The sequence below is a fragment of the Lissotriton vulgaris genome, chromosome 2_1 (genome assembly GCF_964263255.1).
Source record: "Lissotriton vulgaris chromosome 2_1, aLisVul1.2, whole genome shotgun sequence".
Classification (NCBI taxonomy): domain Eukaryota; kingdom Metazoa; phylum Chordata; class Amphibia; order Caudata; family Salamandridae; genus Lissotriton; species Lissotriton vulgaris.
This window is the reverse complement of record NC_141687.1, coordinates 32,831,386-32,856,016: the sequence shown is the minus strand read 5'-3', so window position 1 is coordinate 32,856,016 and position 24,631 is coordinate 32,831,386. Positions and strand designations below refer to the sequence as shown.

The 24,631-nt window shown below is 47.5% G+C and overlaps 1 protein-coding gene across 1 annotated transcript in view; it reads right to left on the bottom strand.

Moving 5' to 3' along the window:
- The window catches only part of DNAJB2 (DnaJ heat shock protein family (Hsp40) member B2), a 245,720-nt gene that overhangs the window by 148,648 nt on the left and 72,441 nt on the right, over positions 1 to 24,631 (bottom strand). The window contains exons 3-5 of the mRNA XM_086954386.1: positions 17,401 to 17,510; positions 14,357 to 14,410; positions 12,034 to 12,153 (exon numbers count right to left, since the gene is read on the bottom strand). Of these exons, the coding sequence (XP_086810512.1) occupies positions 12,034 to 12,153; positions 14,357 to 14,410; positions 17,401 to 17,510 (284 nt within the window). The remainder of the gene's footprint in view (positions 1 to 12,033; positions 12,154 to 14,356; positions 14,411 to 17,400; positions 17,511 to 24,631) is intronic.

The following is a 24,631-nucleotide window of genomic DNA, read 5'->3' as shown; positions in this document are numbered from 1 at the left end:
GTACTTAGGCCTCTCCATCTATCCATCAGTAGTGCTTCTAGTGTCTCATGTAAGGGACCTGGATCGGAATAATGTTTTCTGTACTTAATGAGAAGGTGCTGAATCATATATACCCCTGCTAATTTCTGTTCGTCGGGGGAGAGGTTCAGAAATGTCTGTGCTACCGTGTCATCATTATATATGTTTGCATTTTCGGCCCATGATACCGCTGATCGGGCTAGTTCTTGTTCATCCATAGAATTGAGTACATGGTACCCAACTCGATCTCGAAGCCGTTTATCAGTTTCCTGGAACTGATGCTCAGCAGAATTCGGATTCGTTAAGGCAGAGAAGAAAACTCTCTTGTTTTCTGGACGGATACCCTTCCTAAGATAAGTTCCCTTACCTACATATGCTATAGTGCTTGTAGTTGGTTCTAGTTCTTCAGATTCTTCTTCCTCCTCGGAGGGAGCCTTTTCTTTCTCTTTCTCGTGTACTGCTATCACTGCTTTCTTAATCTTTTTATACATGGCCTCTATGCAATTTTGTCTGTCATGTTTTCCATCAGCTATATTTTGACCCCACTTGTTCAATGCATCTAATTCACTCTGCTCTGTTCCGGGCCTGTCTCGTTCTCTTATTAGACAATTTATGAAAAATCGTAGTATCAGTGCTTGCATGGTAACTTTCTGTTTCTCCAGGGCATCCTTAATACTGTCGGGGTCCTTTCCCGTTTGAACGAACTCATATATTCTATCTAGGTGCTCCTTCATTCCTGCATAACATAACAAACTATCAGTAGCAGATCTTAACCGTAAAGACGCTAATACCATTAAGTCGTCCTGTCCAGGTTCTGGATCATATCTACAAACTGACATATTTTCTTTTAGTGCATCAAGACGGGACGAATTAGAAGAACGGGGGGATCTGTACGTAAGAGGACTCTGCATACCTCTGAGATTTAATCTGTGAGTCGGTGGCGGGGTCTGGAGACCCGCGGTCGCACCTTCTGAAGCGGAAGCTTGGGCATTATCTCTGTGTGTAGTCAGTATCTGAATTTGTCTTTTAGTAGGATCTGATTGAAGTGGTTTCGGTAACTCAGTTTTAGGTGAGGGAAGTGGCGGAGCTGGCGGAACGGAACTAGTCTTTTTCGGTGTTGGCTGAGAGTGATCTTGGGGGGCAGTACCACCCCCGGCCCTGTCAGTAGGCAGGGCACGAACAGGCAGATTGGTGTAAGCTGGCGCTACATCTTCGAGATATGAATTTAGGAATATGTCTTTAGTAGTCTTATGCATTACTTTAGTTGGAACTAATGGTGACGGCAAATTTTCCGGTATTTCTGAAATGGCGTCAGGGGTACCATCGGCCAAAAGATACATGTTGTTCACTTTGCTATTTTGGATACGGTCTATTTGTTCTACTTTTACTCGAATTCCCTCAGTAACTAATTCGTTTTCTTGGGCTTTTTCTGATTCTTTAAGCCTGTCTTCTCTACGGAGTGCTCTATCAGCACGCTTACGTGATTCCTTACGCCAAAATTCTATGGCGTCTTTCTGAGATTGTCTAGCTTTCTTTTTCCGTAATATTTCTTCTACCTTTATGATGCACTCGGCATCCCATGTTCCGTTAACTGGCCATCGGTACCTTTCCTCTAGGTGCTTGGTATAATCGGTCCATAACTCTAGATACAGGATGGCGTCTATGCCATGTTTATTATACATAAAATTACCTGGAGTGTCCCTAGGGGGGATTGGAATCTCTTCCTCTAACATCCCTTTCCTAGTTCCTATCTGCTTTAATTTGTTGAAAAACGGCATTGTGCCTACTTGATACTGGAATGCTTGATCCTTGATACTTAATGTCAACTGTAACTATTTATACAAAAACACAATAATGCACAAAAACAATCACATTCATACCACGACATTAATCACATGAAACATTTAAAGACATAGCTAACTTCCCCCTAGTCTGAATGTACCGCTCAACGATACAGATACACTGCTGTAACAGTGCAGAAATTCGGAATACTTTATATACTGCTAAACAGTACAGATACACTGCCTAAAAACAGTGCAGACCGGACTTGCGTACCCAAACCCGTCTAGATACGACCCAGCAATGGTACTCACCGGGAAGCACGGAAAACAGAAGGCCTCGGAAAACTCGACTGGACTCGACTCGGAACTTCGGAAAACTTCGGAAAACTTCGGAAAACTTCGGAAAACTTCGGAAAACTGGTGGGCCTCTTCACACCTCGGACCTTGCTTCCTTCGGCTGGGCTCTGGTCGGGATCCTCCGCACTCCTCACCGCCTCGTCTGGGCACTGATCGCAGTCTTCGTCACCTCCGTGTGTCAGAGGGGAATGCAGGAAATCCTGCCAGTACACGTGTTGTCCGTCTAACTGATGGCAGGGGACACGGATTGCAACGCACCTTCCGGCGCGTGAGGTGGGGGAGGGGTCCCTGTTCGGGCGCCAAAATGATGTAAATAATTAATTTACTCTCTTAATTTCTATGCAGGTAAGTACTTAATCAATAATAACTCAATCGGAATGAAGGAAAACAGAGTCCGTGGTGCAAGAGTTTCTAAGGGTTTTATTCCTCATAAAGGAATCAGGATATCATGTTCTGACCACCACACAGGATGTCAGAAGGGATAGATGAGCGCGCCGACGTTTATTGACAATACATAGCTTATATACTTGATTTACATCATAATGTTCAATGTAAGAGGCGTAACAGCTGAGAGAAGACAAGATAACAGTATACACGTGGTGCTAGTACATCATCAAGAGGCGTAAACTAGGCGTAACTAGGCGTGTATGCTAGAAACGTCACTGATAGGTGACGCAAGTGGGTGGCACCAAGGGGTGGTGCTAACAGAATGTTGCAATGTCAGCAGAAATCGGAAGCTTGGATGCGCGCGCAGCTGCATGACGTGTGATAGACGGGGTGCAGGGGACTTGACATTTACACTGACGGGAAGAGACAGAAGTCTGGCATGTCAGATCAACTTGTACTTCTATCATATCTGATATCTGATGTTTAGGAACTAAGCTATCTGGGCAGAAAGGTCTCTAGAGCAGAAGCTATTCTATACTTGCTGTGAGTGCGTGTATAAGCGCCTGAGTGTCTGTATGAGAAGCGTGGGGGCACGGGGCCTTCCATGGAAGCATGGCAACAGAGGCTATGAATTACTTGCATAAAGACAGGTCGGCCCTTTAGCCCTGTAGCTGAGGAAGGATGTTTACTGAAGCTAGCAGGCTGGAATGTATCTTCGGGGAGGAAAACAGATAACTCGAAGGTTATAGTCAATCTTGGCAGGCAGCAGGCTGAGCTGAGCACGGAGGGCCGCGCTAGAAGTAAGTCAGAGTTCACGGGTACGGGGGCTGCTTGGGCAGAGGCCCTCGCAGTCAGAAGTCAGAGAAGAGGCTCGATGGCAGAGATTCAGGGCCTACTTTCAGTCAGGCTGAAAAACGTAGGAGTACACTTCAAAAAGACGTTGGCATAGCATACTTAGGAACGGACCATCAAACCCATTCATGGTGGGTCTGAAAGAGGACAAGTTAACGTTGGACGCAAATGTATTTGCGTCTTCATAGCTGGTACAGGAGGGAAGTTACATGCACTTTTAACTCGTACATGGAGTCGGTGGGGTACTCGCTAGGGAACACAACATGACCATAAAATTTATATTACCTCATACTGACAATCTTCTTTGCACTCCATCATTTCGCCGTAAAAAACACGGTGGTTTATGCTTCTCCTTCTTAGGTCCCTCCTTTTGGAACTCCCTCCCTTCTTCCTTTCGCTTTTGTTCCTCATATGAGTTGTTCCGCAAAACTCTGAAAACTCACCTTTTCAAGGCGGCCTTTGAGTAACTCCTCTGCCCTGGTTAGCTATGTTTGTTATGAGCGCCAAGAAACCGTCCCGGTGTACGTGCACGGTATACATTTTTTTAACATAAAAACATAACATAACATCCTTTTGTGTGGTGTTCCTTCTTTTGGGTTTATAGTGTTTCATCTTGCGGAGGTCTTGTTTCACCAAATTTTCAAATAAATCTAGCGTCTTGTGGCTAGTTGGAGCTTGAAAGGTACTGTGTGGTCGTAGGCCTAGCAATTGGTCTTTCTCGGTGCTCGGTCGGTCCGGTATCGTGTTGTCAAAATAATGTCTGAGTCTAAGTTTCCGCATCAGTTTAAAAAAACTGACTTCAAGTTCCAGACTGTTAGTAGTGGTAGTTGGGACAAATGATGTTCCTTTTTGTAGTAGGCTTAACTCATACGGGCTCAAAGTTTGGTCACTAATGTTGATTACTAATTGTTCTGAGGCTGTGACTTTTTGAGTTTCTTCTCTTTCTCCCACCTATTATGATAATTAGGATTTAGATTACTCTCAATAACAGGGGTGTCACTTAGATATCAGACGTTGGTTCGCCACCCTCGGTAATGAGTCTTTCTTCCATGGCCATGCCATGTGATTCGTCACATGACCAGAATCTAGGTTAAATAGGAGAACGCGATCGGCATTTCATTGTGCCATCGCGGAGTACGAGGAGAGAAGGACGTAATCGCGCGCATATTACCGAGCAAGGTTAGTTTTGAGGGACTATACAGACCACCAGTCTTTTTGATAGAATGATCTCTGCCTTATGGACTGCCCCACCAGTTGAGGCTGTTTTTGTAACATCGCTTCATTTTTAATTTGCAGTACAACTAGCATCGTTAGAAACCCAGCCATGTGAGTGATAGCTTTTTCCTTTGAGAAATTCTTTCTGTTTTTTCACTAATACTAACCACAGCATGTGAATCACTGAACCCTTGAATTCACACACAGTTCACATATAGTTATATGCACATATCATGCAGATCCTGTACAGTTAATGTCATGATTGATGTTAAAAAGACTCACACAGAATGTTTTTGATATGATTTTATTATTCTTTGTTTTATAGTGTCTATTTCCCTGATGAAGGGCATGCTATATAATGCCCGAAATGCATTGGATGCCTCATTATGACAATGTCTGACCTTCAAACGCATGAATGATTTTGAATGAACAACATGAAATAATGATGATAAATTCTTCTACAAATATAAAATAAACTTCATGAACAATTGAAACATTGGATTGAAAGTCTTCTTTGTGTGGGAAGATAAACACTTGTGTGCCCGGCAAGGGATGACACTAGAGATCCTCTAGTGCCACGTCTGTGTCAATTTAGAGAGAGAACAGCTAGGCTGTGGGTCTGATTAGCAGGCCCACAGCCAGGGAAAGTCGTAAACCAGTGAAGCAAAAAGCAAAAATCTGGGGTGATCATAGGATTGCAGACCCTACTCTCCTACACCAACCAGGTACCCAGGGCCTGTGTTCCTTCTCTAAAACTAAGTTGCAACTAAAACCCAATTAGCATCTCTGGCCCCCCGTCAGCCCCTAGTAAATGGTACCCTAGATACCCAGGGCATGGTGACCAGAGAAAACCCCTGAGGGCTGTAGCACTCATTGAGTGACTGAGTACAGACCTAAACAAAGAGTCGACATGGCACACATCCCTGTGTGCCATGCCCACAGAACCCACTTGTGAGAAGTTGGCCTGATATGTGATGCTCACTAATTCTAGTGATCACCTTGTATCATGCCAAGCAACCCTTATGATGATCGGTTGTAAGTCAACCATATATACCAGTTATGCTAGTGGTAACGTGGACAAAGCAGTCTTAGGCTAAACTCTGAAAGGCATGTGAAGCCAGCTGTATTACCATACACAACCCCCTTGAATGCCAGATCAAAGGACACCACACAGATATATATTGAAAATATATATATTTATTAACTACAAATATCCCCTGAACTCTTTATGAGCACAGAAGCACAACCGTTAAACAAAACACAGTTTAAAATACACAAAAGTTGCACAATATGGATAAGCCCTAGGGGCCACCTAAACCATATACTAAGAAAGTGGCATAAGAGATACCAATCGATAGGGAAACAGGCCTAGGGCCTTGGGAATCGCTGGAGCTGTTCGGGACTAGCAGTGACTAAGTCGGGAAAGGTCCGCGGGACTCGTGTGCAGTGTTTAAAATGCACGCACTCACCAATACAAAGTCTATGGTGCGTAAAAGTTAGAAATTTAGAAAGTTAGTTAGTTAGGAACCTTCCGAGTGACCTAGAAAGCTGAAACTTGAGACACAGGCCCTAGAGGTGTGTACCAGTGTGGGAACACCGGCGTTGCTGAGTTACCTCACCCACAGGAAGCGGGTGCATAGGGTCGAAGTAGTGTCGGGTTTCGTCACGCTGGTCGATGGTGCTTGGAGCTGAAGATGCTGCAGGCGGCTCGATGTGAAGAGTTCCGGTGGATCCAAGGGTGGATCTGAAGTTGTGAAGACCTGAAAGCAGAGGGGACAATGTTCAAAGTCACTAGCCAGATTGGAACCAGGCGATGTCGGGTGCAAATAGGCGTCGAGGTGTAGCGTCTCTCTGCAACCACGTGGACACCGGGGGTCGAGGACGACCAGGAGGCGGTCACGAGCTGTCCCACGCACTCTTCTCGCTGTTGGCGGTGTCGGCAACTTGATTGTAGCAAACAGGCCTTGGCTAATGCAAGCCACACAGGAGTCGAAAAAGGCTGATCACTCGGACCAGCAAGGTCAGAGCGGGTGCTTCTTTTTACAGGAGTGAGGGCAAGTCTGGAGCAACCAGACCCGCAGTGTAGTTCTTCGGTTTCGTCGCCAAGATGGCCGCTGACCACGTGGCTAGTGGCCGGGATGGCGCGTCGAGTGGCACAATGCAAAAGGGTCCCACACAGATCGTGGAGATGCTGGGGGGCTGATCTTCGGTGCAAGGGCTGCTCGGTGGTGGGGGTTCTCAGTCCCCAAAGCACAACGTCGAGGGTGCCTCTGATGCTGCGCAGTCAGCTCTTCGGGTGTCTTCCAAGATGTCCGGTCCCACGTCTCTCGGTGCCTCCACGGGTCCCTTCTTTGCAGGGACTGCGGATCGGGCTGTGCGAAGTCTGAGAGTCTGGGTCTTGTCAGGCTCTGGGCTCGGGCTCCGGCGGGAGGCGGCGGCAAAGCAGACGTCGATTCGCTGGTTGGTACCTGTGTTCACAGGGTGGCCACTCATAGGCCACAAGGGAGATGTTCTTTAGTCTTCTGTGCAGCAGAACGTCGAAGTCCAGTCGTCTTCTTAGTTTCAAGTTGATTCAGGATGATCTGAGGTGCTCTGGCACTGCTCCCACTCTTATTCCCAATCTGAGGGGGGGATCACCTGCTAGGTCCCTCCTACGGGTGGGACCAGGAAGGGGGGCCGTTACACCCCCTTTCCTTTGTCCAGCTCCTCGCCAGGCCTGGGTCTGGAAAGTCCCAGGACCGCTTCGGACTGGCTTATGCATGGGGACACCTTGTGTGCCCCAGGCATGTCTCAATCTATTCAGCCCTGTCCTACCCAATACACAAAATCCTGTCTGGGGTGGTGCTCGCACCTCCCAAGGCAGGAAACCCTTTGTCCAAGCCTCCCCGCTGGAAGGACTCCCAGCAGCAGGAGGTCAGACTTGTGTCTGTGGTGGTAGCGTCCATTTTGTAACGCTGAGGCTCTGGTTAACTTTAACCAGGGTTAAGGCTACACACATGTCGTGTCCCTCTAGAAGGGTGGAATGCTATCCCCGTCGACAGAACTGTCGAGGGGATAGTATTCCAAATCGTATGACACCTTACTCGACATGTTTTGATAAAGCCAAACCAAAGTTAGCATATAACCGCGAGGATTATAATTCACTTAAGAGTATATGGTATGGCAATATCCCGGAACAGCTAAGGGAGTGGTTCCCGACAGCTGCAGACAGGCTCAGCTCATGCTAGAGCACCATCTCACATATTTCCAAGCACTCTGCCTCCAGGATTGAGGAGGCCTTCCATAGGAGAGGCTGATAGGAACATATGTGTCCAGTTTAAGGGTAGATATAGGGATACTATATCTAAGTAAGAGGTGATTACACCAACTTACCCCAGCTGAGTGATCAGCCAGTTGTTTCAAATATGGAGGCAAGGCCAGGGGTGGCACAATACATGCTGCAGCCCCTGGTAGGCCTTGGAAACACCTATGCCCTGGGTACCTAGGGTGCACTGTTACAGGGGCCAATAAGGTGAACCAGTTCCAATTGTGTATGCACCTAAGGTACATGGAGTCCATTTTAAAGGAGAGAGCATTCAGCCTGGGGCCCTGAATAGCAGGATCCCAGGCCAACTATGTCAAAAACCAGCTAAACACCAGGCAAAAGGTTTGGGGGTAACCATAGTCAGATGTCCACCTTCCTACACCACTGCCCTGGCATACTTCAGTCACCCCTCTGGCTGGGTGCCCTATCCCAGAGGTGTGGGCACCGGTACATGAGCCCTGTGCCCCTACAGCACCCAGGGCCATTCTTGGGCACTGTAAGTGCAGTGATGCCATTAAGAGTGTATGGTGCTGGGAGGTCATCATTAGGAACTCCACAACACCATAATAGCTACACTGAAGGCTGACAAGTTTGGTCCCAAACTTCTCAGCACATTAAACCCGCACAGATGCCAGTGGGGAATTTAATGTAATATGCACCAGAGGGCATCTTAGAGATGCCCCCTGAAAACCTAACCTACAATCCACGTCTGGGCTGAGTGGCTGAAACACAGCAGACGTTTTGCTGGACCCCTGGGTAGGAGAGCCCCCGCTCTCCTGGGCCTGCAACAATGCACATCCTGGGCGAGTTGCTAGGTCACCTCCCCCAGGATGGACAGGGGGAAGCTTCAAAGGTATGCCGCCTCTATGAGCTTCCACCAGACCATTTGCTGTATCCAGCAACCAGCCCCCACCAGTCCTACCCCCCACTCTGGCGGGAAGACTGGCGGGAAAAACTATGTCAGGAAGGGGGGTGTGCCAGCCTGTGCCCACCCCACCCCTCAGGTGGGAGAGGTGAGGTGAAGCACGACCCCGGGCTCCGCACATCTTGAAGATGGGGTGCCCATGCCCCCCTCTCACAGGAGAGAGCAAGCTAGGGGGAGCCCATGCCCCTCGCCCACAGGAGAGAGCCAGCTAGGGGGTGTACCGACCCCAGGGCAGAGACCTATTGGTCCCTGTCCTAGCCCTACCTGTAACGCCCCTAAATTCAGTATTTGGGGCTCCCTGAATCTTCGTTCCTCAGATCCCGATAGAAAAAAGAAGATCAAGAAGAGGAAGACCCGCCGCACAGCTGCTAAAAATTGACTTGGCCCCAGCCCTTCCGGCCTGTTGATCCTGGAACATGCTCCTGCCTAATCCTGGCGACTCCTGCGGACAGCAACCTTGGGACACCCGGAGGACCTGCCTGCCTTGACCCTCTGGAAGATTGGGACTCCCCACAGCAGAGCCTCTGCTGCAACTTGCTGCAACAACCCCCCTGGTGCCAGCCAGAAAGCCCCGGACCAGCCCACTCTGCACCCGCCGAGCTCGGGCCGGGCCCAACAGAACCAACCGCAAGGACGTCTCCCCGGGGACTGGGACCCGAAGTGCAGTGCCCAAAGACCCTCCTCGACAAACCAGATGATGCCTGCAGAATCAGAACCAGGGGCCACCCCAACCGTGACCAGCTGAGGGTAAGCTTTCCTGACACCCAAAAACACCCCTGCACCCGGTGCCCTACAGCCCCCTGTGCCTCCCTTTGGGGTACCTACCTGTGCTCCAAGATCCCAACTTACCCCTCGAAGTGCTGGTCGCCCCTGGAGAGTCTCCGCCACCAAGCCTGAAGCCTTTGTTCACCTTTGACCTTTCCCATTGGATAACATTAAGCGCCCGACGACTCAAAAGCACTCTGCACCCAGCCACCTGTGCCACCTTTGTCCTATCCAACTGCCCCACTTGCCCTGGGCAAGTGACCAGGAGCTCAGCTCCCACAGCCGCGTGGCCTGCTAGCCAGCAGCCACCAACTGGAGGCCCCCTGTCCCTCATTGGATATGATTGGGCCTAACTATCTCTGCACCTGGCCGCCACTGTGCCGCTGGGAGTGAACTAACTGTACTTACCTGACACTGGGGGACCCCCGAGTCTATGCCCAGAACCTTAACTTCACCAGTCAAGTATTTACCTGGAAAACGGTAACTCACTTACCTGCCATTGGAGAACATTGAAAATTTTTTAAGTGTGAAGTTTTGCAAACTGAAAATATTCATATAAAATCAACCATATTCCGAATTCCGGAATACTCACCTGTGATCAGGGGAGAAACCAGTACTGTACCTTTCAGCCCAGTACTGAACCGCCAAAGTAATTCTTACCAGGTTTACTAGTAAACTGTTTTTTTTCCTTAGCAACCCATTGTATGCTTTTCTATTAAATTTCTTCTAAGTGTCTACTTTTGAAAACTTTAAATATTCTTTAAAAATCCTACGAAATACTGAGACGCAATTACCTACCTGTTTTAAGTTCAGACCCCAGTGCTGGCCCTAGAAGCCCAGTGCTGGATTACAAAAGTAACAAGATCATACTTTACCTGCAACCTGAATTTTCTCCTGTTGAATACCATTGCCAGATTGTCATTGAAAAGTTTCTAAGTGAGAACTTTTAAAACAGTTTTATATTCATGAAACATCATTACAGTAAATCGTTTTTGCTAATCTGGTTTCAGCTTAGACCCCAGGACTGAATCTAGGATCTGGTCCTGGGACTGCTAATGCAATCAGTATTGTAATCAACTGTATTTTCCTGGTAACAATCCATTGAGTTCAATGCTAAAGTGTGCCTAGACCTGAGTTGCCTTCAGCAACTCCTGTACCTATTGTGTTCACAACCTTTATTGCCTCCTTGCAAAGTAACTACATGAGAGTACTCGTATCGAGAAAAGTATATTTTTATGACTGTTAGTTCTAAAAATAAAACAACTATATCTTTTGATATAAAAACAATTGTCCTGGAGTTCAGTCTTTGAGTGTGTGAAATCCTTCGCTGACGGAGTGTGTACAACAAATGCTTTACACTGTCCTCTGGTACTGCATTACTGCTCGACCAAGCTACCACTTTGGAAAGTAAGGTCAGCCCTGACTTTAACCTGTTATACCTCTGGGGTTGGTGGACTCTATACACACTGTACTACATTATGGTCCAGTATATATAGAGCCACTTTCTCACAATGTTCAAAAACAAAATGGCAGTGGCCTAAATGGGCAGAACCTATTTGCAACACCAGCTACTCAGAATGTTTTCAGATCTCTGCATATCCCATTAAAATTCACAGAGTAGCCTCTTGAGCAATGGCTTCACAAGCAAAGATTATCAGACAATTACGCCTCTGTAGTAATTCAGTGCTAGAATCCATTCTCATTGTGAACCTCGTAAGAGGGTAAAGCCTTGCCTGCATGCAATTGAGGCAAAGACACGCATGTACACAGCCATGCACTGGAGGGACCGAAAGTCTTTGGAATGAAAATATGTTTTTTATCAATCGCAAATGGGAGGCGGTGTGGGCACACATAACCCAGAGAAAGCTACTTCTCCCGGAGCCTAACACATTCAACCAACATGGCCATCCTCTCCTGGGCCTCAAAGTTGCTGCATTTAAAAAGTGGGTGAGGGTGAACAGCAAAGGGAGGACGTGGCCCTGCTCAATACCAGAGAGGAACTGCAAGGCCTGGATTTTACTAGTCATGACCACAAATATTTTCCCAATGAGAACCAAAGTATCTGTCTTCCACCATTAGGAGTTAAAAAGTGTAATTTTCCTTCAGCCTGCCTCATCTGCACTCAATGGACGCAGTGTTCATAGTTATTATAGGGCCACCATAATCCACTCGTCTAACAAGCTCCACCTCAAAACAGTGCTCTGTGGGGAATGGGGGGCGCTCAGGGACATTCAGCACCTGTGATCTTATCATACACGAACCCACCCACCCTCCAGGGATAGAGGTCACTACAGACATACTGTACTGGTCACATCAATCACCACCGCACACTCTGCCCCCTAGTGGAGCTCAGCTGTGCTTCAATGCCCTGAGATGAAAGCCCAGACCACCCAAAAACAGCTTCCAAGAAATATATACTTCCTGCTTACCAAAGAATTCCGAGAAGGGATCTCTTCCGCCAAAGAATTCACGGAAGACCTCATCCGGGCTGCGGAATGTGAAACCAAACCCTGAGAATTCAGGACCTTGCGATGGAACGCCGGAACCTGCTGAAAAGAAATGTCAGCAGATATTAATATCAACGGAATATAACTACAATAAAACGAGATCTGCAACTTAGGAGTACACGCAAGTCAAGCCAACTTCATAATAGAGAAAACTCCACTCAATGCAGTTAAGCATGCACACACACATCGTTCACACCCATGCTTCACACACGCACTCACAACACTCACTTACAAACACACATACATTCATACATACACCCACGCATGCACCAAACATTTAAAAAAAACTAAACTTACCTTACATGCAGATTTTCAAGAGGAAAGCCTTGGTTGTCACAGGAGAGTTGGGACTGCTGCCTTCCCTCGCTGGCTGAAGGTCAGCCAATGAGGGAAGGTAGCAGTCCAAACCTCCTCACAGAGTGGGATGGGGTCAGTGAGACTGCTGACCCCGCCCCATTTTGTGACGCGGTGTCCCTGATTGACACTCGACCCTGGGCACTTCAGGGCTCAAAACTGAAGCCCCAGGTCTGAGGCAATGTGTGACGCTATCCTTCGTCACACGGGGGAGGGCCTTGAGGCACTTTGCCAGGTTAAGATGGTCACACCCACAGGGCTGTGAAATCCTCAGCCTGGTGAAGTTTAGCGTGGGCATTGTGCACGTCTAGCTCCTGGCTGCCTGAGCTGAAAAGGAAGGAGTGTCTGCCAGGGTGGCCTTGGTTCAGCCTGACACACACACTGTTTCTGGGAAAAGGGTGGGGGCATGACCCCTCAGACCCTAATATAGTGGGCCAGTAAGGGCAAAATCCACAAGCACTAGCGAAGACAATAGGTATGGGTCTAATGTGCTTACAGCTTTGGCACAGAGTAAGAAGCCCAGTAGGAGCTAGCAGGAGAAAGCTGCCATTGTGAAGTAGTCCTTTGTGCAGCTTAATGCCTGCAGGCGAATGGAGTCAGAAGGCGGTCTCAAACAGCTAACGGCATTAAGTGAGAGATGAATAGTTAGCTTAGCGGACCAAGATGTGATTCACAAAGTCGGAAGACAATGGATGAAAGAGGCTGGTCAAAGAAAGCGAATGGCTGAAAGCGGCAGACAAAAGTCTGACAGGAGTGTGGCATTATGCTACGTCCTTCCGGTCTGTAAACGTTTCACCACCTGTACTCTGTACTTCATAAACAAACAATGTGAAAGATGCAGGTGGTGAAAGGCCATGGCATGGTGGCAAGAGGGACCAGTGGTCCAGCGAAGGGCAAGCAGGGAACCCCTATAAAAAAACAAGCACAGGGAACAGTCCAGTCCAAAAAACAACAGGCAGACTGCACATTATCAACAGGTTTGCAGTCCTCTGGGGGGTGAGGAAGGACACCGCTCATTGTTCTTCCACAGAAACACAAAACAGTGGCAAAAAAAAAAAAAAGTATGCTTGGAAAGGGTGCAAATGGTCCAAAAAACAGAAAAGTGGGGAAAATACCCACGCCAAGACTGCATCAGCGTTTGTCCTCAGTGAAATAGCCACAAATCCACTCTGCAGTACAACTCACTGCATGCAAGGTATCCTGCAGTACTGTGAGGGAATCTGTGGAGCTTCTGTGACAGGCTGCAATGTAGCTTACACCAGCTGCAGCCCTTCGCAGGCTGCATCAGTCCGCACCAGTTATTCTGGGCATTCTGTAGTTTTCCCTCACTCCACGCATGGTTTAGTAGGGCACTTGAGCGCATCTATTGCCGATATATCTTACTTATTGCAACGTGTACGGTGGAACTCTGCAGTATGTCTCACACCCTGCAAGGTATTCTGTTGCACTCTGCAATCTCTCCCTCTCCATAGGAGCTAACCTGTGGCCCTCTGCAGTAGATCTCCTTCTATGCCAGTTATCCTGTAGCACGCTGTAGTATCGCTCACTCTGTGCAAACTATAGTATGTCATTTTGCAATGCGCCTCACTCACTCGCTCGCTCACACTCTGAGCTATCCTGAGGCAGAGGCACAGGAAACCCACTACTGCAGCATCATAAGCGGCGCTGCCACTGGGCCCGATGAGCTGGTTCCACTCAAACATGAGGTACTTCTAGATGGGTCTTTACTGACTGCAGACCTAATGCATATACATACTACTGTTCAAAAGTGAAAATAAAACACAACGGATTTGTTCAAACCAGTGCTAGACTATCCTGATCTGAATAGGAATATCAGAGTCCTATTCATTACAGGGAGATGTGACAGAAGGGGCTTAGTTTTGGCACTTACCTGTTCCTTTCAGACCTTCCTTTCCATAACGGTCATAGACGTCCCGCTTGTGTTCTAGGGAAAATCGGAGAGAAATAAGTTGAGCCACATTCACCCGTTTACTGAATGCCATACAGTCCGCGCCCTCACCATGGATCAACAAACTGAAGATGACATAACATGTGTATGCTGTTTGGAGTGATCAGCCTGTTGGGTCATTAAAATGATAAATTTACGTACCTGTAACAATAGTTCGCAGCACTGGAACCTTCTTTTGAGTCTCTTACGACTCTACTGTTGGGAGACTGGGGTGAGGCAGCATTTTATTGGAAGCTTCCATTAAATGCAGCTTCACTGTATCAAGCAGATGCATTTTGATTAACGGGGATCGATCGCTTCACAAATCTTTGTGCACTAAGGTTCATTTCAGAGCAAAGATGTCCGCCTTATGTAGGGGGGGGACGAGGGGGCGGACAACAAGCGGAATGTGTAGCAGTTTGACAAACTTTTTTTACAGCCCGCTGGTGTTGGAGAATGCCTTTGTGCACCTGTAGGATTGTGCTTCCTATTGCTATATACCAACTCAGAAGGCTCGAATTCAGATATATTTTAGAAATGGATTGCAAAAGAACAACTAGTATTGAACGTGGACCAAGAGCTTTTTGTACATTTGTGGCACTAGTTTGTATGTGAGTTTATGTGACTGTTTTTAACTCACTCCTTGCAGCCAGCACCTGAGATCGTAGGAATTACATTTCCTAGTTTTTAACAGTGTACTTGACAGGGAATGTAACGCAGAGAAACTGGACTACTCAACCACGACAAATTGAACTCAGAGTAGGCTGCAGAAAAGGTGGTTTGATTTTAGTTTATATTATTGAGACTATTTTAAAATGTAATGACACATTGCCAGCCCTGAGGGTATAACAAGTATATAAGCTCACTGGGGCAGAACACGTTAGATCTCAATTCGACAGACTTACATTTTGAGAGAATACAAAAATACCCCACTGGGGGATACACTGGGAGAAGTACTTTGCCAACGAGTCGGCATAAGTATGGGTTATGAAATTGGCAACGTATGTCATATGGTTTCACCGAAATGGGAGCTTTAAATCAATTGATCAAAATGACACTCTATACATACATGATAGCAATAAGCTTTACTTTTTATTCGGGAATGGACCTTTCACCTCCATTCGTTCTACCTTGCTGTGCATACCAGTTCTAGCTATGACCTTTTAACCAGTTATGTGCTGAATAAAATATTGATTGGTTTCCTTGGAACTTCCCTCATTTATCATTCGCAAGGATCCCTAGTACCAGATCTCAATCCCCTGCACATGACGTACATAACAGGAGTTACAATCTCTGTACAAAAGTCATCGCTTTTCATCCTCGAGCGACAGGTCGAGTTTGCATAGTTGCAATTATTAATTTAGGCTGATTTACATAATCATACTCCCAACATATCGATTGTGGTAGAACCCTGAGGCTAGCTTTTCGGTATAAAAGAACCACATCTTTCATGCTGACACGGGGGTCCTCCATGCTGAACCTTCAACACGCAGCGGAGAAGAATTCCTTCTTCCCATCTTATTTGGTAGCAGCCAGAAATTGAAGCCACTGCAGAGTACGATAGGGAGCAAAGATAGCTCTCGCTTGTCTCTTTCACAGCAGATATAGAAATGTGTTTAAGGCCGAAGCACTGGCCTACTCCCAGCTGATTAACATCTGGTGAATGCAGCCGATGAACATCTGGTGCATGCAGCTGATGAAAATTTTGTCAATCTTGCTAGACAATAGTTTTTAAATTTTAAGGTTTATGAAAAGAGGTGCTCATCTGAGAGTCACAAATTACGCCCTTCTGTAACCATATTACAGCCCAAACTAGATTTCCAAATGACAGACAACAGAAGAAGCAAATCATAGACAGCAGGCACGGCAAAAAGAAAGACTGAAATAAAAGTGAGCCATTGCCCAGAGATCCTGCTGCGATGGCGGATCGAAGGCATAGCCCAGTGATCCTGCTGCGATGGCGGATCAAAGGCATAGCCCAGTGATCCTGCTGTGATGGAGGATCGATGGGATAGGCCAAGGATCCTGCTGCAATGGCGGATTGATGGGATAGCCCACTGATCTTGTTCTGATGGCGGATCAATGGGATAGCCCAGTGATCCTGCTGCGATGGGGGATCAATGGGATAGGCCAGTGATCCTGCTGCGATGGCGGATCGATGGGATAGCCCAGTGATCTTGCTGCGATGGCGGATCGATGGGATAGCCCAGTGATCCTGCTGTGGTGGTGGATCGATGCAGAGTGATTCTATTGCGATGGCGGATTGATGGGATAGCCCAGTGATCCTGCTGCAATGGCAGATCGATGGGATAGCCCAGTGGTCCTGCTGCGATGGTGGATCAATGGGATAGCCCAGTGATCCTGCTGCAATGGCGGATTGATGGGATAGCCCAGTGATCCTGCTGCGATGGAGGATTGATGGGATAGCCCAGTGATCCTGCTGCGATGGAGGATCAATGGGATAGCCCAGTGATCGTGCCCCGATGGCGGATCAATGGGATAGCCCAGTGATTGTGCCCAGATGGCGGATCAATGGGATAGCCCAGTGATCCTGCTGCGATGGCGGATTGATGGGATAGCGCAGTGATCCTACTATGATGGCGGATCGATGGGATAGCTGTGAACTGGCCTCTGTCGTGTGCCTTTCAACATGAGCTGGTTTTTCAATCAACACTAACGTTGCTTTGACTTTAACCAGTATAAGGTTGGCTACAGCCGTCAGCATGATCAGTGCTTTCAGCTGAGAGTCACCCTCATGACAACGGACAGCAGACTGATTGACAATGGCGGGGAGTTTGTAAAATCCCTTGAGCAGGACCTGTATAATTGGCACTATATAACCATCAAAACTGTTCTTTTAAAATATATATGTTCTGGAGCCTGCTCCTGGAATCAGGAGAAATGCCACCAGTATGTGTAGGGTTCTCCCCCACCCCCTTAGAAAAGGAAAGCAAGTGAAAGAAAGAAACAGGAAGGCAGAGTCTTACGGTCTGAAAGGACCTCATAGGCCTCGGCTACTTCTTTAAACTTCTTCTCAGCATGTTCCTTGTTGTCCGGGTTCTTGTCTGGGTGCCACTTCAGCGCCTGTTTCCGGTACCTAGGGAAGGACGAACAAGACCAGGTGATCAGCACGATACAAAGGAGAAAAGAAAGTGTGGGGCATAACCAAGCAATAGGTTGGAAAAGAAAATCGTTGTATAACTAGATATGTTCAGTCCACCACAAAGCATCTCAGCTCTTCCTACGCAAGTGACACAGACACTGCCAGGTGGAAGCGCTTCTTCACCTCCCTGCTGCCATCTGGACTATCACGCACTCTCTCTGCTCCATATATAAAAGGATGGATGTTTCCTTCCTTCCTACCTCCCTGCTGCCATCTGGACTATCACGCACTCTCCCCGCTCCATACATACAGGATGGATATTTCCTTCCTTCCTAGCATGCCACAGTCCCTGCTTTCACCGATGATCATGGGCACAAGGTCACCTGAGATGTTTGTGCCACGGATAAGTCTTCTTCTCCCAGGGACATGCTACTGGCACCAGCCTTCCTTTGAGCCATTTGGCACGGATTAAAGACACTGTGTAAGCAAGTGTCACATCCATTTTTTCACCTTACAGTAGAAACTTTTCCTACTCTCCAAGTCATAGCAGCCCCTTTCTTCCCTCCGGGGCTCGTTGAGTTAATTTCTCGTTACTTGGTATCACTGGCCTAATTCCCTCCACGGCTTCATGCCCTCCCTTGTCACAAGCATGGCAATCCCCTCCTAGCCTACCCGGCATCACAGTTACTTTCCCATCTCACACCTCCCTGAACCAGTCCCTTCCTTCACCACTATCCGCTTCACCTACCCCTCTCCTTCCCAGGCATGCCACAATCACCTTCTCCCCCGCCCACATTTACTTAGTCCCTCCTCCCCTCACATGTGGTACACTCCTTTCCCCAACCCTCCCTTCCCTGGACCCTGTACCCCCTTCCTGCTCTCCACTCACCCTCCTTTCATTGTTTTCTAGGCTTATCAAAGTCTCTTCCTCCCTTCCTGGTTATGCCAGAGGGCATTTTTCAGACCACTCCTCCCTAGCACCAGGCAGGACCAGTCGTTCCTTCCTCCCACACGTGTCTAATGCTCCCTACAGGCAGGTTACTTCTTTGTAAAGTCTTGTCATAGGTCTTCCTGGCAGTCACAAGGTCTTCTGTATTTCAAGCCTGGTCACGTGTCCTTCTTACCCTCCCAGTGGTGCCACTGGCCCGTCCTACCAGCCCACTCTCATTGGTCTTTAAAGGTCGTTGCAGCAACAGAGCTTGCAGAAGTAGGGGCTTAACTCAGCAGTTACCACAAAGGATGCAGTCACTTGCATAACAGTACTTGTGCAGACCGGGCAGCATTGCACTTTCTTAAACATTAAGAATGTATTTGTAACCAGCTGAATGCTCGGTAAGGGGGACCCGGATTGAAGGCGGAAGTGCTGCTGAGGAGTGGCACTGCTTCAATACCTGTGCGGGGAGGGGCGTAAAGACCAAAGAGGCCCCTGGTGGGTCGTGACGTGCCTTTCACCCCGGCATATATCCGCAGCGGTTGCAAGATAATTACTTGAAGGGGGGGGGGGGGGGGGATGCAGAAAAGGTGGCTTCAGGAGGACAGGCGGCCTTCCTTTCAAGGCAGAGAAGCTCCAACAGTGGTCACAGGCAATATTTGAATGAGGAGCGGAACATACAGAACAAGTGATTCGAGCAGGAGGTGTGACCGGCTCTTCCTACAAGGAGGGGACCAGGGACAAAATACCCCATAGAGGAAAAAGGGGAGCATTAGACGGTATCAGATCACATTGGTAGGGACATGCATCTAGCCCATAATGCTGGGAGGCAACCACAGAAGAGGAGGAGGCGGCTCTGCGGGAGAGAGGACTCCAGGAGGGGTGTGTGGCTTGACCTTCCTTCTTGAGGGTGACCACAGGCTTTTCAAACAATACCCAGCAGGGAAATGGATGAGACAACAAGTGACCTCAGGAGGGGCGGGTGCCTCCCTTTCTTGCTAGGAGGTGACCACAGTGAAGAGAGAGGAGTGCAGTAAAGGTGACTTCAGAAGAAGGGAGCTGCCCACAGTGGTTGTACACACAATACGTGGGAGAGAGGGCTTACATGTGCAACTACATACAAAAAAGTTGATTGGAGGAGGGACGTGCTCCACAGTATTCCTGGGCCATGAGAGCGGCGTGCATGGTGACGGGGGGGGGGGGGGGGGCGCGTGACCACAGTGGTTGCAGATCACAGCTGAGTGAGTAGATGAGTAGGCAGAAGGCGCCACACCAGAATGGACATGGACCTCTGCGTCTGCATACACAATACCTGGATGAGGAGAGGGCTGCGAAGAAATGAAACTTTTGGAGGGAGATGTGACCAGCGTTTGCACTCACAATGCCTGGGGAGAGGAGTGGTACGTGCAGAAGAGGCAACACCTGGAGGGACATGCAACCGCAGTGGTTGCACCTGCACACATAGGGCACACAAGGGTAACTCCAGTGGTTGCACACACAATACACAGACAAGGAAGGGGCTGTAGAAGAAAAGAAACAAAAGGCGATACTGTGAAGGATGTACGAACTGCCGTTCATGTCACCACAGGGCTTACAGACTGCGTGCATCAATGCACAGAACAAGGACTTGCTCTGGACAGTCTAGTCAGAGTTCAATCCTGAATCTCACACAGCACTCTGGATGGATGAAAGGCCCTCACTGGGTGTGTGGTCCTGACCAAGAGCGCTTAGGTACCAAGCGCCAAGGTGCACCAGAAGGGCTACTGATTCACAGAATAAACAAGGCAAAGTGCCCTGCTGCCTGCTTCTGGGGCACACCTGGCGAAAGACCGTACAGCAAGCTCGTTAGGTGGCGATACTTGGATTTCAGGATGTTCGAGGTGAGCAGCTGCATCCTTGAAAGACTTTGTGGTAGCACTGGGGCTCAGAAAGAATCCCTTTTAAAGATAATAGTCACATAAAACTGTAAATTTGAGGTAAGGTTCATGGCCTTCTAGTTTGAGGGAGAAAATAATACAACTTACTCACCCCGTAGTCCAAAATCCCCCTTTCGGCTGAGTGTAAACTTCCTTTTCCATTCATCCATAACAAAAGAAATCACAGTGGCAGGACAGAGTGGCATGCAGGGTGATATGAGAAGAAGTGTGTCTCAATGGTTAGAGCGGCAGACCCTGGTGCAGAGGTCTGGCCCGGACCAGGGTTAAATTCCCGCCTCGGCGAGTCTAGGGCTCAATCTCCCCGGACCTGATAATTCTCGCCTCGGTGCCTATTCCAATCATGGAGTCCCACTCTGTGACTCTGGGCAATAGCTTGCTTAATCTCCACAACGGCCCCCACAACGCTAAGGATGCCTGGCCTCCACCTTGGGGGTGCCCAGGAGCGGACGCCTCACAGGGAAAGCCAGGATGGGTTCCACAGCGGTATGAATACAGCGACAGGAAACCCGGGTTGGGGTATAAGTGCGCTTTACAAGTACAAATTCATTTCATTTATTTATTTATTTAAACTTGTATTGCGCGCATGACTAAAGTAAGGTAACACAGGAGTAGTTCACTAAGTTAGCATGAGCCCGTTGCAGGTTACCTGCTGCTTTGCGCACGTTACTACACACGATTCTTTTTTGCAGTATTTTCTATGGCTGCTTCCACATGAGAACTCATCACGGTGTTCACCCTCTGCAGGTTCCGTGGATTTTGAGGTCGAACAACGATGCCCCTTGTTAAATTGTTCTGGCCAAGCCTTAGCCCTTGGACAAAACACACCGATGCAGCTGTTGTTTGGACAGCGTGCTTTGGTTTTTAGTGGGATGCATGAATAGGCAGCACACACTTGGAGAGGGACCTTCCCAGAGAGAAGAGCGAGACAGCACCTATGATGTAAATCTACCACCTATAGGAAAAGGTACAGGGTCTGCTGACAAAGCCCAGACATCTTCTATTATATATTAATACTTCTTCCTGGCTAGGGGAGGGAGGTTCGGCTCTATAGTCTTTTCTCCATTGTCTTTTGATGACGACATCTCCCTTCATGATATATAGACTAGCTGCTATGCAGACTGTATTTGCACTATGCATGTTCCTGCTTGTTGTGGCACGTATACTGCATGTTATGGCACATTAGTTAAAATAAATATTTTAAACTGTTTCGTGCCTCTTTCAGATCGTATTGTGGACAAGTACAAGAGTGCAAGCGAATTCCTGAGAGATCTGGGAGTGTTGTGTTCTGGGGTGTGTAATCATGTGTTTCTCTGTGAGTGAGTAGGAGCGCAAGGGAGCCACTATAGCTAGTCAGCCCTGGGCTCGTGGGTACTAGGGTGGTAGAAAGACCCAATCCCTATACACCAAGGTCCCACACTCCTGCGCATAGTTCTGTATTTGGGTTGAATCCCTCCAACAAGTGAACAGGACGATCAAGCGTGTTCCCCCTGGGGTCTCTCTGTTTACATAGACTGAGACTCTAGAACTTAGATTGGAGGTTGAGGGGTGTCAATAGTGCACCCTCTTTTACAGAGAGTGGCTACTGGCCCCTTTAAATATTAATCTATAGTCAAGGGCACCTGTACACCTTAGGAGGGGCTGCCTACAGCTCCCTCCTGGAGAAGTGTGTGCAGTGTCCCCACCCTGGGTTCCTTTGACCTCTATCATGTCTGGGATGGGTGTTTTAAGAACCAGTGGGTCCGAGGGGGGAGGATGGGGAGTTATTCTGTTTAACGTAAGGCAAAATGGTATCTGTTCTGCTTGAGTTAATTAACATTACTCTTGAAAGATGGCCTGGACAGGTACCCAGGGCCTGAAAAGATGGGCAGTCGCTTCCTTACGCATTGATAATGCAGTGAGCATGCAGGACACGTGCCCCCAGTTCGGAGGGGCACCCAGGGTTCAAAAGTAGTAGACTCCCCGATTGGACCAGCCTGCCGATAAAGAAATGATAATTGCCTGGTCTTCGGGAGAGGTGACAAGAGAGAGGGCTCAAACACATGTGTCCTAGCTGAGCTCCAATAGGCTGGCCTGGAAAAACACTCTGCACAGGGGAACATTTGAGAGGGGGGCTGGCATTCCGACAAAGTAAAAGACACGTTCAGGCAACTCAACTTCACCCTTTGATAAATCTTACAAAGCCTAGAAGCAATAGACTTTGGGTGGATGTTCTGGAAACCTTTTCTTCTAGGCCACTAAGCACGTTACCATGGTTCACCCAAATAACAGAGGTCCAGAAGCTCTTTTGGAGGCTATGTGAGTCAGACTAACACTGGTATGCCTCAAGTGAGAAGAGAGGCTACGCATGCATCCCCAATGACACAGAGTGTTGAACCACCCAGACTCGCTCCTGTGTATTACGGAGAAGGGCTTCTGGAAGTGAAACAACTACACCGGGGAATGATTTGAAAAGGGGAGGTCAATAAATGAAACATGTATATGAACGGTGAAGTATGCCAAGATAGGGCGCATTGCGATACACACAACTAATACACTATGCCACGGTTGGAAACTGAAGGAATACCCACAATAGTCCTAATGAAAGGCCAAGAGACCAAGACATGTATTATTACTGTTATTATAAATATTCGTCAGGCTGCTGATAAACCCCAGTATTTTACAAAATAGGAGGCGGAGCTAGGACAAGAAATTGATGGGACTTTCTGTTTTCCGGTTTGAGAAAGGGACACTACAGCATTCATTTTAGCCACAATAAAGAGATTGGGTATAGGTTATGATGAGATGGTATTTGATGCCTTCTTTACGCAATGTTTGGCTCCTCACCAGAGTCTTGGAGAAGTGGGAATGAAAGGGGTACAGTGTCCCATATGTGGTGGGGATGGGGTGTACTTTCAGTCCTATTGGAAGGCCATTATTATTAAAGGGAACTAAGCTGCAACTGAATCCCTTGACGGGGGTGATGGGTGGCACAGGAGAAAGTGCAGAGGACACCTTGACCACTCCGCGTGGAAAGCTGAAAACCCACTTACTGCTAGCAACTGGGCTAACGAATGATCACACAGGTTTCGGGATTCCCACTCGTAATATTATGTGACGGGCCACAATATGATCAATATTTGCTGTTTAAAAGCGCACAGCTATACTCAGTATACAAGCATTTGCAATGCAATACGTCTCGCATTTACGGGAGTTTAAGCTATTGGCATTGTAAATCACAATGCGTTCTTATTTATGTTTTATAAACCAAAACCTAAATAAAAGGTATTGTACTTTACAATGCGAAGAGCTCAAGCTTGCGTAAATGCGAGACCTTGTTGCATTCAAATGCTTGTTATACCTTATAATACTGTCTGGGGAAAGATGGTGCGAGTTATTCACATCAGCAGTTTGCAATGAAACAACACAACACAAAGGCAGCGCTGGGAACTATTTACTGCACCTAGTTATTCTGACATGAAAGGAAGCCTCTGGAAGATGGTGGGCAATGCGCTCGCTAGTGATGGAGACTAAAGAGGTAACTCGTACTTATTATATCTACAATGCAATGTATTTCTAAGCGCTCGTTAGGACAGTTAGGTGTAATTTTTTTGCCGTACACGTGGTGCCATGTCTGTAAACACGCTTTGACCTTCCGGCTTGCCTAAAGATCGCATCTCAACACAGCTTAGAGTAGAACCTTAGATAGTATTCCTCTCCTTATTTAACTGTCTTAACAGCAAGGACGGATACCTGTGGCTGGCAAACCCTCCAGTCTCTACGTGCAATACCATTTGTTTACCCGGCATGTGCGATTAGCACTTTAGTAAGTAAGTAAGTAAATCTTTATTCGGTTTTCAAAGTACATAAAAAACCATAAAAGAGTTTCAACAATACATATATTATCATATACAACCACCAATTATTACTTTTACAATATATAAAAAGGAGAATTTCCCCCTCATTAAAAATGTATAATACATAAAAACTTTGAAAAAGTTTAATCATATCAAGCATTTTGGATTTATCACAGTTTTCCTTTAATGAACGATGAGGCTTTATCAAAGATTTACTCTATGCTTAAAAATGCATTTTAAAAACGTCGCAATACATTTGCAAGCCATTTCTGATTCTATAAATTGCAAGCGCAACATAGCGGGGCGACATCTTCTGAAACCCATTCTTCTTAACAGTGGAATCAACCAAAGTTTACGGTGTACAGAATAAAAATTACAGAACAAGATGGTATGCACAGTGGTTTGTTCTGATAT